The sequence below is a fragment of the Mirounga angustirostris genome, unplaced genomic scaffold (genome assembly GCF_029215605.1).
Source record: "Mirounga angustirostris isolate CCGP_5_RB_7025 unplaced genomic scaffold, mMirAng1.0.hap1 SCAF_9, whole genome shotgun sequence".
Classification (NCBI taxonomy): domain Eukaryota; kingdom Metazoa; phylum Chordata; class Mammalia; order Carnivora; family Phocidae; genus Mirounga; species Mirounga angustirostris.
The window spans coordinates 102,036,423-102,057,425 of NW_026991717.1; the positions used below are offsets into that span (position 1 = coordinate 102,036,423).

At 40.2% G+C, this 21,003-nt stretch overlaps 1 protein-coding gene across 8 annotated transcripts in view; it reads left to right on the forward strand.

Moving 5' to 3' along the window:
* Positions 1-19,991, forward strand: part of TMEM260 (transmembrane protein 260) — a 66,069-nt gene extending 46,078 nt beyond the window's left edge. For 3 of the 8 annotated variants that reach the window (XM_045900928.3, XM_064571095.1, XM_045900927.3), the window contains 6 exons: positions 566-737; positions 4,348-4,496; positions 11,595-11,771; positions 13,269-13,322; positions 15,042-15,132; positions 19,047-19,991. In XM_045900928.3, the coding sequence (XP_045756884.1) occupies positions 566-737; positions 4,348-4,496; positions 11,595-11,771; positions 13,269-13,322; positions 15,042-15,132; positions 19,047-19,301 (898 nt within the window). In that variant the 3' untranslated portion in view covers positions 19,302-19,991. Of the gene's footprint in view, positions 1-565; positions 738-4,347; positions 4,497-11,594; positions 11,772-13,268; positions 13,323-15,041; positions 15,133-15,364; positions 16,183-19,046 lie in introns of all 8 variants that reach the window. The other 5 variants (XR_010405196.1, XR_010405195.1, XR_010405197.1 and 2 more) reach the window with 5 other exon arrangements.
* Positions 19,992-21,003: the final 1,012 nt, after the last annotated feature.

Genomic DNA, 21,003 nt, shown 5'->3' on the forward strand with positions numbered 1-21,003 from the left:
TCCCTAGTGATTTCTCCGTCTAGAAGGGAGAGAGGACCACAGGGAGCCTGTGGTTTGGGGAAGTGGTGGAAAGGCTCAGGCTTGCATGCAAGAGAGTCAGACCCATGCTATACAAAGTTATGCTAGAAACTGGCAGATTTCCTTTTGCATCTGAAAATCCCTTTGGTCTAAGTGGAATTGACATGCAATTACCTTGAATTTCAAGTGAAATCAGAATCCTTACTTCTTTTTAGTGAAATTAGATGTCCTTTTAGGTGGGGGAAAAAAGGACTTATTTTTGAGCACTAACCAATTCCCTTTTTATAGAAATGATGTTAAATTCCAGAAGTAAAGCAGTACACTGATTTTTTATTTAGTTGCACAATTAGTCCCTTCTCTTTTTCTTTCAGATGATAGCATTCTTTTTCAAATATATGCATCTTCTTAGAAGATACAAATTAGAATACTTTGAAGCACTACATGTAGAGTGTGTGATGGGAAAAGACTGCAGCAGAAAATAAACCCATTCTTGTTAAAACTGTAGCAGTATGTTGCTATTTTAATGTTTCCATATCCTTTTATTTAGCATTTGTGACCAAAGGACCAACTATGTGATTGATAAATTTGCGAAGAACCTTCTAGCCTCTATGCCTCGTGATGCAATTATCTTACTCAGAGGAGATTTGCCAGGCAATTCTCTCCGTTACATGCATTATTGTGAGGGACTGAGACCAGATATTTCACTAGTGGATCAGGAAGTAAGTATATAAGAAATATACTTAGACTATAGTAACAGTAATCACTTTAAAACAATTATTTTTTAAACGAATTTTTTTTTAAATTTTATTTACTTATTTGACAGAGTGAGACACAGCGAGAGAGGGAACACAAGCAGGGGGAGTGGGAAAGAGAGAAGCAGGCTTCCCGCCGAGCAGGGAGCCCGATGTGGGGCTCGATCCCAGGACCCTGGGATCATGACCAGAGCGGAAGGCAGACGCTTAACGACTGAGCCACCCAGGCGCCCCTAAACGAATTTTTTTTTAAAGATTTTATTTATTTTAGAGAGAGAGAATGAGAGACAGAGAGCATGAGAGGGAGGAGGGTCAGAGGGAGAAGCAGACTCCCCGCTGAGCAGGGAGCCTGATGCGGGGCTCGATCCCAGGACCCCGGGATTCATGACCTGAGCTGAAGACAGACGCTTAATGACTGAGCCACCCAGGCGCCCCTGATTTTTTTTTTTTTTAATGCATGTGTCTTTATTTTTGCTGCTGCTGTTCCCATCTAAGTGGCACACACTTTTAGACCAGATGGATAGTTCTCAGACTTTACTGAGCATCACAATCTGGAGGGCTTGTTAAAAATACAGACTGTTGAGCCCTAACCCCAGAGTGTCTGAGGCTGGGAACTTTGCATTTCTTTTTTTTTTTTTTTCTCAAAGATTTTATTTATTTATTTGAGAGAGAGAGAATGAGAGACAGAGAGCATGAGAGGGAGGAGGGTCAGAGGGAGAAGCAGACTCCCTGCCGAGCAGGGAGCCTGACGCGGGACTCGATCCCGGGACTCCAGGATCATGACCTGAGCCGAAGGCAGTCGCTTAACCAACTGAGCCACCCAGGCGCCCTAAACGAATTTTTAATGGCAGATTGGTACAGGTTTCCCAGTTACTCGTAGATAGAATATATATCATGTTCTTTTGTTTACTTTAACTAATAGTATAAGCCATATGAATTGCTTCCTTCTCATCTAAACTGAATGTTTTAAGAATTGGTGTTTTTTGTGTTAGAATCAAATAATAATCTAGGTCTCTAGTTCACATGACAAACCATGAAAGTACTGTATTGTAAATTTATTTTTAAATAGTTCGTTGACATTCTTTCAACCCAGCCATCCAAATTAATACTGCCCACTGGTCCCAGGATTAAAATACATTAGGTTGAATATAAAATAAGTCATACTGCAGGTGAGGAAACATTTCACTCAAAACAAATTATTAACCACAATTCTGCTATAGAATTTGTGTTTTGTAAACTTTTTGGTCTTACGACAAAAATATGTTTGGAGAGGACTTGTGAAAATTTCCGGGTCTATTAAAACGGTCTTCTGGAAAAGAAGAAATGTACTTAAGCTATAAGATTTATAATTTAAACCAAAATACCTAAAAGGGAACAAATCTATCTCTGCTGTTTTTAGAGTAGTCATCAGGGAAAGAGAAATTCCTCATCTTGATACTAATCTTAATACTATAGTTTGAGCAAATTATTAAGCACAATATTTAATAAATTTTGTTGAATGAATGAGTAATTCGAATTTTTGGAAGAAAACCATATAAACAGATTTGTAAATACAGGGAAATTTGCAAATTACACATTTTTATAAGCAGTTTGCGTTTGTATCATCTATACAAATTGATTAATTTGATCTTCAGTCTAGTTTCTGACAAAAGCTAGGCTGTTATTGGTAATATGGTATCCCACCATGATTTTAAATACTGTTTAGGATGGCAGCAACTATCATTGAGAAGCATGGATTTCAAAGTTAATTAGACCTAAATTCAAGTCCTCATTCTGTCACTTGCAGGATGTGTGACGCGGGGCTAATGATTTTTCCTCTCAGAGCTTCTGTTTCCTGATCTATAAAATGGAAATGATCATCATATAAGTTAGGTTGCTTTTGAATGCAAGAAACAAAATACCTGAGAGTAGCTTAAACTATGGGGTTTTTAATCTCACATAAGAAGTAGTCTGAAGATTGGAGGTTTTAGGATGGATAATATAAGCAGTTCAATGATGTCAGTGCTCTGGGGCCACTTTTCTACATCCATCTTGAACTGATGAATGCCCAGTTCCAAACATCACAGCCTAAAGTGAAGCAAAGTGCCTCTCTCCTCTCCCTTCCGCTCCCTTCCCCTCCCTTCCCCCTCCCCTTCCATTCTCTTCTCTCTCTCTCTCTCCCCACACCGTCCTCTCTCTCTCTCTCTGTTGAGAGTAACATGTGTCCCAGAATCCCCTAGCAGACCTCCCCTCGGGTCCCCCTAACCAGTATTGGGTCATATGCCCATTCCTAAACTACACTCTAGCAAAGGAGAAAGACCAGACCCAAGCATATAGCTGCCCTGGGAGACCTGATCAAAGTCAGGATTGTGTGAGTGAGGAAGAGGAGGGTATTAGCTGTTCAGTGGACAATCAGCAGTGTCTAATGTAATTAATCTCACACAATACGGTTACTATGAGAATTATATGAGAAATATTGAGGTCATAGCATATAGAAGGTATAGAATTAATGTTAATATCCCCAAGAATTGAAACTGTTGGTTAATAAAATCTAATGCAGTAAGTATCTTTGAGTATTTATAATGTACACCTAGATTAAAAGTAATTTGTCATTCCTAGTTAAATTACTTATATAAAGCAAGTAAAACATAAGCATAATTGTTCAAAAGATGATATCTAAACTAACAAAGCTTTGAAAGTGTAAATAGGAGTCTTTTCTTAAAAAAAAAGTAAATCTGTACATATAAAAGTATAGATAAGTATAGAATTAAGAAAAAGTGATTTTTCCTGATATTAATGATTTATTTTAACTAAAAGAACATGTGAGGATGTGTAGTTAATTTGGACATACTAGTAAATTCAGATAATTTAGCCAAAAGGGGTTTTCTCTTTGAGGTCTAGATGATCATACATTGAGCTTCTCAAGGGCAGAGACTATCTTCTTCACTGCAGGTGAGCAATACTTGTTTCTTGAGTAAATGGTGAACGAAAGAATAATGACACATCTCTGTATCTCACGCAGGTCTTCTAGTCTGGCCACCTTAGACATTTCACTTCAGCAAACAGAATTTGCGAACCATTCAATGCCAGGCACTGTGCCAGGTGCAGAGGCACAGAGCTGAAAACATACAGTCCCTTCCCTCTAGAAGCTCACAGGCTAGCGAGGAGTAGGGTCAGAGCTGTGGCAGAGGTGAGGTGTAAAGTGCTGTAGGAGCATATCATTCTGCTGTGGAGCCGGGGTGGGGGCGGGGGACGGGGGGGGCGCATCACAGAGGAAGTGATACTTCAGCTTGGTCTGAAAGTTGGGTACACATTCTCTAGCTAGGAGAATGGGGAAAGGTCATCCTGGGTAGTCTGCCAGATGCACGGAGGTGAGATCAAACCAGGTGCTTATGTTACCAATAATAGTCACAGCTTAAGAAATGAAATCCAAGGTTTAAGTCATTAGAGGAGAAGTCAGGGCCACGGATGTGAGTTGTGATGTTAATGTTTAATGAGTATATCCACGTCGTAGAACTTTTTCATTGCACTCGATAAACCTGATTCTTTTTTAAGAAGTATATAAAAAATATGACATCATTTGTTATTTTTCTGATAGATGATGACTTATGAGTGGTATTTACCCAAGATGGCAAAGCATTTACCAGGTGTCAACTTTCCTGGAGACCGGTGGAATCCTGTGGAAGGAATATTACCTGGTGGAGTGGTCACATTTAATCTTTATCATTTTCTTGAAATAAATAAACAGTAAGCATTCTTTTCATATAATAGCTTTTCTAAAATCTTAAGCTTTTCTAAAATTATTTATGTAGCAGCTGTGCCTCATCCAAAGACCAATTTTCTACACCTATTTCCCTGTCTCCGGTGAGATTATCTTTGTAATTAAATTGAATATCTGTGCATAAATGAGGCCAGGCAGAAATAAATGTTATTGTTCTGGGTAAAGGAAAAATAAAGACAGATTAACAAGAATGGCAAATAAGATCTTAGTACAACTCAGAGAAATTGGAGATGTGCCTGTCTACTTGAAATCATTGCAGGTGGATCGCAAACAATTATAGCTTCCCCCGATCAACACCAGGGCCCCCTTTTAAGTGTAAAGCAAATGTTTTCCAGGAATAATCACTATATAAAAATAGCTTAAGGATTTTTTTTTTTATAAAGGATAAGGCATTTTTGTAAATAAGAAAAACACCTACAGTTAACGCTGGCCGAGATAACGTATGAGAATTGTGAATTCTATACTTAAGAATATAAAATTATTCATAGTTAAGGTCAAGAATGAATAACTCCTTCAGTGGTATAGTGTTGAACATTTTTCCTAGCCATGAAGTGCTTTGGATTGTCCAGAGTGTGAAGAAGACTTGTTTGTAATTTCTATTCTCTTATAAAGGGAACTTGAAAAATTCTTTCTAAATTCCAAAGTTAAATTATCCCTTACTAAGAATATGACAATGTGGTACTTGTGGTGTTCAGAGGCTGAAGTTTACTGTGGCTCATGAAGTAATAAGTAATCAGTATCAATGTGTTATGAGAGTAACATTTAATTGTTCTATTTTGGAATAAAATATCAAGAGCCATTAACATCCGTAAAGAGGCATTTTTTTTGGGTGAATTTTATTTAATTCAACCCCACAGACATTTATTGAATTTACTACGTTCCACCTCATGTTAGGCCTTGGCAGTAAAGTGAGACTCAGTTCCAAATTCAAAGAGACCACAATCTAGTTGCATCTATACAGAGATATGCGTTTAACTGGCTATAATATAATGGGGTAAGCTCTATATTAGCCAAGCTTTGTCAAGTGTGATACCCAGCTCAATATGTGTTTACTGAATGGATGACTTAACTGGGAGCATGGATGAAGAAGCAATTAATTCTGCCTGGGGGCATTCACTCCACATTTACTTAATAAATATTGAGTGGCCATGATGCCCCAACAACTATACAAGCTACGGCCACTTGGGCATGGCCTCTTGCCGTTGCAGTCTTTCAGGGAGGGTTTTGGGCGGTGCCTGACGTATGAAGCGGATAATTACATTGTCATCCGGGAAGCATGGCAGTGTTGGTACGGACAAAATGTTAGAGACTTAAGGACGAGGTAGGAATTTGCCAAGTGGGCGGGAGAAGGCTGATTCAAGGGAAGTGCTTGTGTGAAGTCCTGGAAAGGGCTGGCTGAGCTCTAGGGAAACTGGGGGTGGCCCAGTAAGTGTGGAGCACAGGGCTTAGAGGGCTAGGTGAAGGGACGATGCGCAGGGAGGGCGGGGCCCAGATTGTCAAGGGCGTTATCCCATAGACGGGGTTGAGGCCTGGCCTCGTTATGGAAATGCTGTATGCTCCTTGGAAACTCTGGTGTAAAGAAGAGCAGCATCTGTCTTTAAGACAGCTGTCATAGTCTTAACATTTTGGTAAACTTTTTGGAATTCCATTCAGTACCATCAATTATTTACTTACACGAACACATACATTCTCACACACTCATACTGCACTAGCTGGGATCATACTTAGTTTCCTGTTCAGTTTCTTTTCACCTAATATCATGTCATAAACATTTCCCCATGTACTCCGAAAAGTGCCTTTATTACCGTCACTTCTTGATTATTTAATATTCTTATATAGATGCACGATGACTTAAATAATCTATTTTTGGACATTTTTGTTGTTTCTAGACTTTGGCTATTATAATATAGCATGGTGATGAACTTTCTGGGCCATCAGTTTTTATTAATCTGATTAACCAAGGCCTCAAGATTAATGTTGCTTATTGGTATCAGTTTTTTAAATAAAATTTTTAGTTTAAAAAGTAACATTGTTCATTATAGAATAAGAAATTATTTTTTTAAACTAGAAAAAATATGGTTCTATCACTCAGAAATACAAATAAATCAAAAGTGCATATTTTTACAAAATTGAAAGCATAAAGCAGAAGAATCCTGTTTTTTCAGTAAATATCATAAAACCATTTTTAAATGTTTTTACACACTTTTTGAAAATATTTTTCGTAGGTACATGTACTATATTTTAATCATAGAGGAATGGAACTATTAGTAGATATTTAACATATCTTAATTTTTAACTGTCATAAAATTATAGACTACATTAAATGACTTTTGTGTGTATAGTTTTTCTTTGGAGGAAGTCGAAGTTTGAATTCTTAGGATAGATTCTCAGACATGAAATTACTAAGTCAGAGGACATGAACAATTGAAAGGCACTTGATAGAGATTTTTTTTCCCCAAGCATTGAACCATCAGCATCATATGAAAGCTCTCTAAATGGGTACTTTTTAAAAGGAAGGAAGCTAATATTAACACTTACTATTTTATTTTATTTTGTTTTAACATGAAGTAAAATTTATCTTTTTTTGATGTATAGTTCTATGAATTTTAACACATGTATACACTTGTGTAACCCCCACAACAGTCAGGATACAGAACAGAGCCATGACCCCAGAAACTCCCTTCTGTGTGGTCTATTCTCCATTGCTATAGTTTTACCTTTTCCAGAATGTCATGTAATGGACTTATAAAGTATGTAACCTTTTGACGCCAGCATATTGCACTTAGCATAATGCCTTTGACATCCATCCAAGTCGTGTGTACCGATAGTCTATTCCTTGTCATTGCTGAGTAGTGTTCCATTGTAGAGGTGTAGTACCACAGCTTCTTTATCCATTCACCTGTTGAGAGACATTTGACATTTGGGTTATTTTCAGTTTGGGGATAGAGCTGCTATAAACATTCATGTACAAGTTTGTGTGTGAATATGGATGGGATTATTGGATTGTTTGTTTTCTTAACTATTGGGTTTTAAGAGTTCTTTATGTATTCTAGGTAGAAATCCTTTGTCAAATATGTGATTCATGAAGTTTGTAGCTTTACTTTTTATTCTCTTTGAGGTGTCTTTTGCAGATAAAAGTTTTCTGATTTTGATGAAATCCGGTTATCAGTTTTTTCTTTTACGGATCATACTTTTTTTCTTTTTTGGATCATACTTTTTGGTGTCACATCCAAGAACTCTGCCTAATGCCGGGTCACAAAGATTTTCTCATGTTTTCTTCTAGGAGTTTAATAGTTTTATGTTTTACATTTCAGATCAATGATCTACTTTGAGTTACTTTTCATAAGGGGCAGGGGATTAAGACAAGGTTCTTGGGGATTTTTTATTGTTGTTTCTTTTTGGCATATAAATGTCAAGTTGTCCTCATAGTTGCTGAAAATGCCATTGAGTGGCATTTGCATCTTTCTCTGTATTTTACAAAAAAAGAATTCTTCTGGGTTTTTTATTGGTTTTAATTTGATTAGTGTTTTCATAGTGTATCTTTTTTTATCCTTTTGTTTTTAACCACCTATATCATATTTAAAGTGGGTTTCTTGTAGATAGCATATTTATTATCCATTCTGACACTATCATTTCATTGGTATATTTAGACCATTTGCATTTAATGTAAATATTGACATATTTAGATATATGTCTACTATTTTACGATTTGCTCCCAATTTGTTCCCTCTGGTTTTTAGCCCACTGCTCCCCCTTTCCTGCCTTATTTTGGAAAATTTGGTTTTTTTAGTACTGCATTTTAAATTATTTATTGAGATTTTTTACTATGTCTTTTGGTAAATTTTTTTTTTTTACAGTTGATCTTGGGAATCATGGTATACATACTGAACTCTTCACAGTCTACTCAGGATTGATATTTTGCTACTTCAAGTGGAATATAGAAAATTTGCTGCCATATAAGTCCCTTAAACCTCCCCACTTTTGGTTGTGTTGTCATATATCTTATATCAGACATGCGATAATTTTTGTTTTCAACTGTCATACATACATTTTTAAATTTAAGAGAAAAAAATAGTCCAAGATATTTATGCAGATATTTACCAGATCCGTCGCCTTTCTTTTGATCCTGATAGTCCATTTGTCCTTTCGTATCATTTCTCTTCTGTCTGAAGATATTCCTGTAACGTTTCTTTTAGGGCAAGACTGTTAGCAGTGAATTCTCTTAGTTTTCCTTTATCTGAAAATGTCTTTGTTTCTTCCTCATTTTTGAAGAGTATTTCCAGATATGAAGTTCTGGGTTGTTCATTTTGTTTTGTTTTGTTTTGTTTTTCCCCACCAGCACTTCAAAAATGTTATTTTGCATCCTTTTAACCTACATGGTTTCTATTGGAGAAACCCACAGTCATTCAAATCATTGCTCTCTGTGTGCAATGTGTTGTTTTTCTCTGGCTGCTTTCAAGAGTATTTGTCTTCAGTTTTTAGCAGTTTGATTACGGTGTATCTGGGCATGGATTTGAATCTAATCTGTTTGGGGTTCACTGAGCTTCTTAAATCTGTAAGATGGTGTCTTTCACAAAATTTGGGAGCTTTTTAGACATTATTTCTTCACTTTTTCTGCTTCACATTTTTTCTCTTCTCCATCTGGGATTCTGATGACATGAACATTAGACCACAGGTGCCTGAGACTGTACATTTTTTTTTCAGTCTTTTTGCTCTTGGTTTAAATTATATCATTTCTCTTGATCTGTCTTCAAGTTCACTGCCTGCCAGCTGTCTGTCTCTTTCTCTCTCTCTCCAGACTTAATATTAAGCCCATCTGGCAAATTTTTAATTTCCATCATTGTATTTTTCAGGTCTATGATTTCCATTCGGGTCCTTTTTATATCTTTTATTTCTTTGTTGAGATTTTCTATTTTTCCATTCATTTCAAGAGTACTTGCCTTTACTTGTTGGTGCATGCTTATAATAGGTATTTTAAAGTCTTTGTCTGACAATTCTCACATCTGTGTCATCTTGGAATTGACATCTGTCGATTGCATTTTCCATTGTGAGTTGAGATTTTCCTGGTTCCTCATACGCCAAATAATTGTGGATTGTATCCTGGACATTTTGAACATTTGGGCCTTATTTAAATCCTAGGGAGAATGGTATTTTGTTTGTTGTGTTTGTTTAACGGACCTTCAGTCAGGTAAATCTCAGGCTGCAAGTTCTGACCTGCTGTCTGAGGCCTACAGTTCCAGTGTTGGTTCTGTTTTCAAAGCATTTGCAGTGCTATCTGAATCAATCCCTGTGTGTGCTGCCCATTACCCAGTCTGGGACCTGGGTGGCCATCTGTCCAGTGGCTCATTTCTCAAAGTCTATTAAGGGTCAGATCCATGCATGCTGAGCTCAGAGATAAGCCAGGAGTTCATACACAACTTTATGGGATGGCTCTCTTGACCTCCCTCCTTTCTGTCTTCACCCTGGCCCTTCCCCCTCCTTGGAGCTTTCTTTCCGGTTCTCTGGGCAGAAAACTGGCTCTTTAATTTCCCTCTTCTGCCATGTACTTCCTGTGACTGTCTATATGTGGGACCAGGCTGCCAGAGGACACAGAGAGGTAAAGAGCCATGAGGATTTGCTCCCAGCTCTTGCAACCATAGCTCCTCTGATTAGAGAGCAATGTTCCTTTCCCTCCGAACTGTGGGAAACAGCCCACCATCGTACTGCTGCCTCGTTGCCAGCACAGTACTGCCTGGGGCCTGGGGAAGAAGAGAATGGGGGCAAGCCAGGTCATTTCCTCTGCTCTCCACAGTTCCCTTTCCTCCTCCCCAGGCTTTTCTTGGAGCTCTTTTTGTCCTCACTTGGTATGTACTTCTGGGTTTTATGCTTCCCTTGAGTCCAGGCAAGGCAATACTGGAAGGGGAAAAATGGAAAACTCACCACAGGTTTGGTAGAACTTAGAATTCTGGTGTCTCTCCCCATCCTTCTTTACACCATTTACTTTTCAGAGTCCTCAGATTCCATGCATTCTGTCCAGCAAATCTGGTATGCAGTGGGAGAGACAGGGGAGAGTGTGCTTACTCCATCTTCCCCAGAACCAGAACTCTTCTAATGTTCGAGTACTGTACTTTGTATCAGATGCCTCATTTAATCTTAAATGGGTTATACCCATTTCACAGACGAGGAGACTAGACACAGGTAGTGAAGTAATTTCCTCCAAATCATAGAGGTCATAAATGAGGGGGGAAAATCTAAAATCTAAGCCAAAAGTATCTTGTTTCAAAGTTCATGAAGTTTTTTACTTTCAAGTAATTTCTTCTAATATGCTTCCCTGCCCTCCCCACTTAGCTATTGCTACTCAGGCATACACCACAAATTGGAATAGAACTATTCAATTATAGTGAGTTTGAACCAAGCTTATTTAAACCATTTCTATTCCTAATTTTTGCAGGATTCAAAGCTCCTAATAGTTTATTCAACCTAACTAATTTGATTCAGCAAATATTGTGAATTAGCTAAGCATTGTGCTATTTGCAATTCAGAGTGAATTCAGAGATAGAGAGCCTATCCTCAGGATGCTTCTGGGCTACTCGGGGAGATTTGTGAATGGAAACAATAAGCACAATACAATAATGATAAAAGAGACAAAAAATAAAGTGCAATGGGAATTGAGGAAGGAGACATTACTTCTAAGTAGGGAAACAAATGCAGCCTTATATTTCCACCTGTAAAATGAAAAAAAAAAAAGGTGTCAAATAAAGTGTCTGTTTACATGTGAGACAGGACCACAGAAACCGTCACTCTGACAATGCTTGTCCCCAAGTGATTTCTTACAATGTTATGAACAAATCGGTTTTTATCGTTTATGTCTGTTAACTCCCCCCCCCAAATCTCCCCAGATAGCTTTTTTACACTAATATAAATTCTAAACAGCACATTTAGGAAAGATTTAAATAAACCAGAAGGTTTTTGCAAATGGTTTATTGGTAACAGTTTAAGGAGTCAAAAATGACCCTTCGTGAATTGTATTTATTAACATTTAGAACTTGGAATTAAAAATATATGTATTTTTCTGTTTTCAATAGAAAAAAAACATTTGTTTGCATAGGAATTCATGAAGGTGACCCAACCTGGAAAAAGAACTATTCACTGTGGCCTTGGGGCTCTTGTGACAAATTAGTTCCTTCAGAGATTGTATTCAACCCTGAGGAGTGGATTAAACTTACAAGAAATATCTATAACTGGACTGCAGAATATGGAAGGTATGAACAGCAGCTGTATTTTTCATCAGAGCAAAGCGGTTTTGTGTGCTTACTAAATTTTGAGATGCCCTGCATATTTTTGATTTTTTTTATTAGTTATTAATACTATAATACTAGTTATTTGCTGCCCATGCAAATCATTAAATAGAGAACATGTATTTCTTGTCCTCGTGTTTGAAGAACAGTAGGGAGATGTGAGGGCAAGGGGGTCTGTGGTTGAGTGGGCTTCCCAACAATTTGGGGCATGGCACCTTCCACTTCCATCTCTCGTGATGCTGTATTGTCTGTCATCCTCTGTCTTGCACCCTGAAAGTGGAAGACATCTATTAACTGCAGTAGAGCTTTACGAGGTACTCTGTGTCCCATGATAATTTGCACAATGCATGAACTTACCCTATTTGTTGTTCTTCAGGAATGGCAGATAACTTCTCTCTGGGGGACACTGGCCTGTGATGAGTAACTCGTTCTTCATAGTTGTTCATCATTAGCCTGCTCATGTTGTTTGGGGCATGATCAGTCTTCCAATGAGCATCTCTACAGAGCTGATTCTCTCCCATATGGAAACTGAGTCACCATCTATAGAAATGTGCCTCCCTTGCCTATTTTTAAGTTATGGATTATTTAAAGATTCGATAATTATTGCTTATAATTCAAGAACAGGCAAGATGATATGAAAAATGCTACAAAGGGGTTTTGGATCCATTCGTGAGCAAACAGACCACATTGCACCAACCAGAGATGGATAAGTAGGTCTATATCAAAGCACTCGGTGACCATGGTGAGGAAAAGTTAGAAAATAATCTATTCTGGGCACCCAGCTGGCTCAGTCATTGGAGCATGCAACTCTTGATCCCGGGGTTGTGAGTTTGAGCCCCATGTTGGGCATAGAACTCACTTAAAAAAATAAAGAAAAGAAAGAATATAACCTTTTCTGCAAACAGCTGACCAAAGTACAAGTACCCAGCACCACTCACTATGTCCATTCTATCAAAAGAGACACATAATAAGAAAGTCTAATTAAGAGAGAAAAATTCAGCAGATGGTTCAGCCAGTGCCCTGTGATGGCATCCTTGCTGCAGCAATGATGTCAGCAAAGCCAGGAGCCCCTTCTCTCAGGCTTACCGCCTTGCTTCCCAGCTCTTTGGCTCTTGGCCGTGTCCGTAGAGCGACCCAGGCCTTGCCTCTGTCCCATTGCCCATCTAGCACTTCTTAAGGGACAGCAGGTTCTTCAGATGCCTCCAGCCTCTTCCCACTAATCCTTCGTCCACTCCCATGGAGCGCTGGGGCTCATTATGCAGATTAAGAACACATTTACCAAGTGCTCAAATTCCTAGCGATCAGATTTCTCTAGGAGAATAAGTTTATTATTTCGGTCCCTATCAGTCCTTCAAGATCCAACCTATTTTATTTGCCTTGTAAGATTATAAACAGGGATTACATGTCCGTAGCAATAAACGTAGCCAGCAGAAAAATGTCACTGTTTTCTTGTAACTGCAGGTTTGATCCATCTTCTTGGGAATCTGTGGCCGACGAAGAGATGTGGCAAGCAAGGTGACTAGCCCACACTTTTGTGTTTGCAGTCTGTTTTGGGGTCAGTGGTGATAATAAAATAGCATTTACGAGCAGTCTTTTTGTTTGAGGCATTGTGCTGATTGCTGTACATTCATAATCTCATTTTGCCCTCAAAACAACCTGTAAACCTATCAGGAAGTCGCTATTATCCCCGTTTTACAAAAGGACAAACTGGAGGTAGAGAGGTTACTTGTCCAAAGCCAAATAGCGACACGTGAGAGAGTCTGGAACTTGCATCTGCCCCACCCAGGAACACTGCTCTGCTCCGATGCTCTCCTGCCTCAACTAAACCAAAGTGATTGAGGAGAAGTTGATAAGGCCCCGAATCCATGGGTAATGTGCTAGTTAATTATGTAAGCACTTACTCAGTGTTTCCTAGAGACCAGACACCATGCCGCGTTTGGAAGCTACACCTATGAATACAACACAATTCCTACCCTCAAGGAGCTCACAGTCTAATGGAGCAGACGGACTTGTTAAAAGAGATTTGAATACAGGTGTGCTAGATGCTATACTTTCCTGTTGTTCCTGTATGGAACACTTCACGGGGACGCTGTGGATGCTCTTGGTTCCTGTCATTATTTTAAAATATTCAAAATACTGGGGCACCCGGGTGGTGCAGTCGGTTAGGCATCCGACTCTTGGTTTCAGCTGGGGTGGTGATCTCAGGGTCATGGGATCGAGCCCCACGTGGGGCTCCGCCCTCAGCAGGGAGTCTGACTCCCTCCCTCTCCCTCTGCCTCTCCCCACTACTCTCTCTCAATCTCTCTCCCAAATAAATAAGGAAATCTTCAAAAAAAATAAATAAAATATTTAAAATATCTAACACTCACAGACTTTGGCCTAAATATAATATAAAAGTCCTCAGTGGCATATAGACGGGGAGACCAAGTACAAGGGAAGCATCTCCTTCAGGGAAGGAAGGGGGCCCACTCTGAGCCAGAGACTGTGCTTTGCAGTGAGGATTGAGTTATGATATAAGGGATTTACGTAAGTTTAAGGAGGTTTTTAAAAAGTTGCCAAGAAATAGAGCTTCAAAATAGCAATTACAAAAATAGCCGTACTGCGGTTTATGCAGCAGTGTTCTTGAAAAAGTCAGAAAACAGCATATTGCAAGTGATCAGCCTAGTTATAGGGACAAACACTTGCTTTGAAGAACTGATCAAAGATGCGCCGTATGTTTGTACAATTCTTCACTGCGATTGAATGTAGGAAAGCTGGGGAAGAAATCACATAAAAGAAGAAAGCAGGTCATTATTCAGGCAGGTATTGATTTAATGGGTTTGCTGAAGACAATTTGGATGTGTTCATGTGGTCAAAGAGTCTAGCTACCTTTGAGGAACCAGTCACACATGGCATGAGCCATTGTAATGGGTACCTCCAGGGCTGTGCTGACAAACTCAGCAAGTACCCCCCTTCTCAGCTGCTCTCTCATGACAGTGACGTACATCTGGTGGAGATCTGATGTATAATCGTGACGATGAACTTAAGCTTTTTCCTAAAAGCTTTGGCAAGCAGTGTGAATGCAGCATGTTGGCAGCGGGGACACTTCTATGAATATGAGAGAGGAAAAAGTATATAATAAAGGGTTTTGTATGTTCTTTATCGGTGGGAAATCTGGCAGATATAGCTTTAAATGTGAAATTTGACAACATGATTTTAATGAAGGTTCCCCCCTCCTCCCGCCCCAATTCCCAGGATGAAAACACCGTTCTTCATCTTTAACCTGGCAGAAACCGCGAACATACCTTCAAATGTGAAGGCTCAACTCTACACTCACGCGTATAACGTACGTTACACTTTTGTATCTATAAATATGTTTGGTGGGAAGGTGGTGGTGATTGGAATGGGGAGTGTGTATCGCAGTAGAGTTTTTACTTTGTCGTTTCTAGTCTTATTTGGCTTTATAAAGCAGTATAAATGGAAAACTACCTGTGTACCACAAATAATGTCTAAAGTAAATGGTGTGGTTGGCTGATGATACCCCCTCCCTAAAGATGCCCACATCTTCATCTCCACAGCCTGTGAATGGACGGATAGCCTTACATGCTGAAGGAGACTTTGCACGTGTGATTAAGTTAAGGATCTTGTGGTAGGAAGATTATCCTGGATCGTCCAGGTGGACCCAGTGTAATCACATGGCCCTTCTAAGAAGGAGGGAAGGAGAGTCCAAGGCAGAGAAGGAGAGGTGATAATGCAAGCAGAGGGCAGAGAGAAAGATTCAAAGGTGCTGGGTGGCTGGCCTGGAAGGTGGAGGAAGGGGCCACAAGTGGGGGAGTCCAGGCAGCCTCTGGAAGCTGCAAAGGGCAAAGAAACAGATTCTGGAGCCTCAAGAAAGAACACAGCCCTGCTGGTTTTACAAAAACCTTGATTTTATGTATTTTGACCTCCAGAGGTGTAAGATAATATGTGTATGTTGTTTTAAGCCACTGTGTTGGTGGTGATTTGTTACAACAGCAACAGGAAACCCATAGGGAACCATTGGAACAGGACACAGCCCCCACCAAACAAGTTCTAACAGGTTGCCCTCCATGCAAACGTCCCGCTCCTCGCCTCACTTGAAGCGATGGGTTCGTGGCTGGTTGGGATTTCCTGAGAAAGATAAAGGGTCTTGGAGAGTGGCTCTGGCGCAGGTGGTCCTCGCTGGTGGGGAACAGGAGGATGGAGCAGAGGCTTGCTGTTGCCTTGTTGTAACGAGCCCCTGCTTTTCTGCGATTCATAGTCCTGGGCTCTTCAAACACCTTTGGAGACTGTCTGGGAGCCTGCTGTCTAAGAAACAGATGTCCTGGCAAGGACCAGTGAGCCCCGAGCCCCGGAGCCATCTCTGTGAGCAACTGAGGTATCCCTGCCACCTCTAGACTGCTATGGGGCTACTCACCCAGCTCTGGTTTAGTGCTAAGTCCACATCGCACTGTGTCCCATCAGTATGACTCATCTTACTCCTGAATGTTGTGGTCATGGGCTCATTGTTTATTCATGTATTCACTTACTCACAGAGCATTTCTTGAGCACCCAGTCTGTACCCAATACTGTGGTGGAGACAACCAAGCATTGTCCCTGCTACCCAAGAGGTAGCAGCTACAGAGGGAGACAGAAGATAGAGTCATCAGTTACATTAGTCTTGTAAGGGACATGAAGGGTTTGCAGAGGAACCGTGAGGAACAGCAGGCTGTACATGCATCCACCTCCTGGAGAGGGGCCGGTGAGGACGGGAGGGGAGCCTTCGGAGGAGACATCCCTGGAGTGTCATCTTGAAAGATCGGAAGGAGCTGGTGGGGCAGAGTAGTGAGAGAGTGGGCCAGGGAGGACAGTCCACAGGGACAAGGGCAGAACCCTCCGAGGTGCCCACTCGGGGACAGCAAGGGATGGATTATGAGAGACTGCAAGCTGGAGTTCTGTCTGGCAGTTGGCAGATCCAGGTGCAAGGCCTGCTGCACCATTAATTGCCGACTGTAAGTCAGTTCACCTTTCCAGGCCTCGATTTCTTCTAAAAATAAAAGTAGACTTTAAGCTTTATCGATTATCTCTCATGTCCTTGTCATGTCATAGCCCGTTCATCTCTAATACCCTGTGATTGTGTGAACAACAAGCAGTATTTAGTGGGGAGAAATCTGAGGCTTACTGTTATTTCATATTCTCGTCAGTGACCCATTCCGTGGTCATTTGCCAGGCCAGTACTGAAGCTGATTCACGGATTTATTGTGTCCTGTAAACTTTACTCTTTTCAGTGGACACAAGTCCATAGGTCTCTTCTTTGCATATGTCTCCAGAGGTGTGACCTTGCTTGCAAGACATGTAAGGTCAAATACTTGATGGGTCCACACAAATCCACCCCCTGGTACTGGTTTTTCAAGAACATTCTTGTTAGGTGTAAGACATTTTTGTTGTTATTTATAGTATTCCACTCAATAGCTCATACAGAACTTTAAGTTCGGGGGACCTTAAGTTCAGGTGTAGTAGGGGAGCAGGGAATACCCCTATTTTCTTTAGGAATACATTTGATAAATGGGTGTCCCCAGTAAATAGGATAGAGTCTGCTAAGACAAATGTCACAGTAACCCATAGAGGAGGAAATACAGTGCCACGTGATGAGAAATGACCAGCTTCTTAAGATACAGCACACGTGGCTTAATGGGCTACCCCGAATAAGTTGATGATGTGTCAGTAACAAAGTGTTCTAGAAACGGGTAGTATGCTTGTTCCGATAGCTAGAGACTATAAAATGGGGAGGACACGACTGAGCCTCTCATTCTCTTGAGCCATTGGGGAAGGGCTGGCCTCTGTTTTGAACTCCAGAACTTGGTAGGACTTTGAACACTTGGGAAAGTAAAGAACCTGAACAGTCCTGAGCGCCTGCTCTGTGCCTGGCAGCGCTCCGTGCACTTCACACACATCCCTCATCGGAGGGGCGCTCGGGAAGGGAGCAACAGTAGAGTAAACAGACCACGAGGAAAGGTAGAGAAACACTGGATATTTGACTGAGAGAACGAAAGAGTAGGAGGCTAGCTTCAGAGCTTTGATGTACATGCAAGCGCAAGGTGACTGTTCCCTTGGTTCTGGAGGGAAAGAAGCGAAGGGGGAAACTGCTTTAAAAGCCAGCTTGAAGACTGAGACTTATTAAATACTGAAATGAGACATGGAACATGAATTCTGGGATTTTTCCTGTGGATGCTATTTAAAGGTAGGTTAGGTAGGGACGCATTTATCTGCCCTGGAGTAGAAGTTGGGGCAATAGCTAGTATCTTGGGTCCCTTTCAACTGAATGATGTGATGGATACAGTTCTAACCGCAGAAGCCCTTTGTCCCTCGAGAAAGCATCGTTCCTTGTTCTGTGCGCTCGCCGAGTCTGTGGACAACCTCACGTTCCTGCAGATCCGACTCCAATTTGCCAGCCCCCAAGAAGGCTGTGGAATTTCCACATAAGCAAGTCTAGTATTCCACTGTGCAGATTTGGCTCTGCTTTATTTGTTAAATTTTAATGTTTCTCCCTGGAAAACTCAGTATCAAAGACTCAAACTCTGTCCAAATTCATACGATCTCTGATGTTGCAAAACAAAATTCCTGATTTCTGTGGGCAAAATGTTAACTATCGAAATTGTAATTATAGGGCGCCCTGAAGATTTTTAATATCTCGCTCTAAGGATGTCTCTTAAATTCTTTTACGCCCAGCCTATTTGATGATGGACTTGTTTGAGCTGGCTTATGGTTGCCATTGTTACTGCTGTTGTTTTTAATGAAGAGAGAAATTTATGTGAAAAGGAGGGTCAAAATTTAAATTCCTTCCAGTTCTTTTTCCATGCAGTTTTCTAAAGAAAGCTATTTTTTTTTCTCCAACAGCTAAATTTAGAGTTTCAGCCTTTCTGCCTGTTGAGTAAATAGCTTTCCATGAATTAGAACTAAATCCCTTTCCCAGAACATCTTTCTGGAGGAAGAGCATTTTGTCCTGACACAGTGTGTCTTAGGTTCCCTCTGCAACATCTGAAAAACCCCAGAAGCAGTTTTAGATGAAGCACATTTGCCTCCTGCCACTGTAATAGTTACAGTCACATTCTTGCATTTTCTGCATGGTCTAGCAATGATTCGATTTTTACTATAGGCTGTGTGGATTTTCCTTCTTGTGTGATTAATTCCTCTGTGTTTTCTGTGTTTTAAGAAAAAGTCAGGGGATAACAATGGAATACCAACATCTTTGCTGTTTTTCAGCTTTATAAGGAGATTGTCTCTTTACAAAAGGAACACCCAGTGAATTGGCACAAGAACTATGCTATCGCTTGTGAGCGGATGTTACGCCTTCGGGAAAGAGGTGCAGACCCTGAAGTCTTGTTATCTGAAACCATCAGACACTTCCGTCTCTACACTCAGAAAGCACAGAATGATCCACAGCTGCCTGATATTTTCGTTGTTCTAAAGCACCTGAGAAAGGAATTGCAAAGTCTGAGAAATAGGAAAAATGTCTGAGGCAGCAGGATGTGAAAAAACCTGCTCATCGTTCAGCTTCCAGAATTCCAAAGTCCAAAAGTTTTTCCTCCAAGAAAAAAAATTGTAAAAAAAAAAAATTGAAGACTCAGTCATTTCCCAGATAGGGTACAGCAGTACTATTCAGTGGGGTGTTTGAGTGATTGCGATGTGCTACGTATGCAAATTCTATGTATCCCTTGTCACTTAGCATTTCAGTGAGAACCTTCCAGAAAACCCTCCTACATCTTCTGTCTTTCACCTAATGACTTTGCTTGAATAGATGTTAGAAGAGAATGGGCTATTTTCATGTACTTTAAATATCGATTGTGAATCGTTTATTGGGATCAGTTTTGAAGATTGCTTATTGGGATTAGTTTTGAAGATTAAATTCATAAAATATTAATACCAGACCAAAGACACATTTTCTGTTTCTCAAAAGCGATTTTTTTTAAAAAGAGTGAACCTTGCTCTGCTTCAAATTAAAATACTTTTTTTTTTTTAAGTAGCTTTGGTTGTTACATAATCTCACACTTCAAGCTAAACACCAACCCAGTGAATATTTTGAAAAAAGTTGGGAGTTTTATTGTCTTTGATAATTCTCTGAAATTGTTAAAAAATAAAGCTGCTAATTTGCTTTCTTTCAGTTGCATAAAGTGGCAAATAAAAAGGATTTTGTATTTCCTTAGTTAATTTTATATTTATGTTTTACTTCTGTTTGGGCTCATAAATCCAGGCCCAATAATTAGTAGGCTCCTGCTGCCAAAATGCAAAAAAAAAGAGGGAAAAAAAAAAGGCGGGGACTGGGGGGTGGGGGGGATGGGGAAGTGGTTCAATAAATTCATTTCTGTTACAAGCATCTTTTATACATATTACTAAAGAGAACATAGTAAGAAATGCAAATAATAGTTCTTTATTTTATTATGACAGTTAATTAATAGCAACCTGTTTTAATGAATAAAGTCACTCCGAGTCCTTCAGCACTTCCTAAGTAGAGGCCAGAATCTGTAGGGATTCTTTTCCCCCCAATTGTATAGTTCCTAGACTCCAAGCGCTATATAGGCCCCTGTATAGAAATGCTCACTAATGAAGAGGGAGGGCTAGAAGCTTGTCTGCATTCAAAGATCACTGGTGAGTCATTCAGCAAGAAAAGGCCCCTTACCAGGAATAGTCACAGTTCCGTGGCATTGTACTAGCAAAAGGGTCTGATCAAAGGTCTCCTGCGGAGCTTGCATGGTTCCCTTTCATACCACGACCATAATTAAAACCACTAATTCTCTTTTAAAATGCTGCAGGATGCCATGTAGGCATCTGTCTGGAGTGTCCTTTGTGATGTCATAAGCTGTTAAGGACCAGTGCCGAGGGCTTTTGAGTGAAATGCCAGTCATGAAGGTACTTCAAGACAAGGGTGCCTCTCAAAGCTTGACAGGGCCTTGACTGCACAATTCGAGCTGAATTTGCCCCTTGTCAGCTGCCAGTAAATAAATCTCAAAGGGGGCAAAGCTGAAGTTCCATTACCTGATCCATGGGGCTTTGTTGGTTTTGGCATCACACAGGGGAAGCCCTTGCCCTTCCATTCTCTGGATTTGAAGATGTCCATTGGAGCCTGCAGCGCCTGGACAGGGTTCAGAGCGGAACCTTTTGAAGAGTGTCAATAGTTGTAACAGTTCAGCTGTTAGGAAGACAAATAAATGGAGGAGCTCAT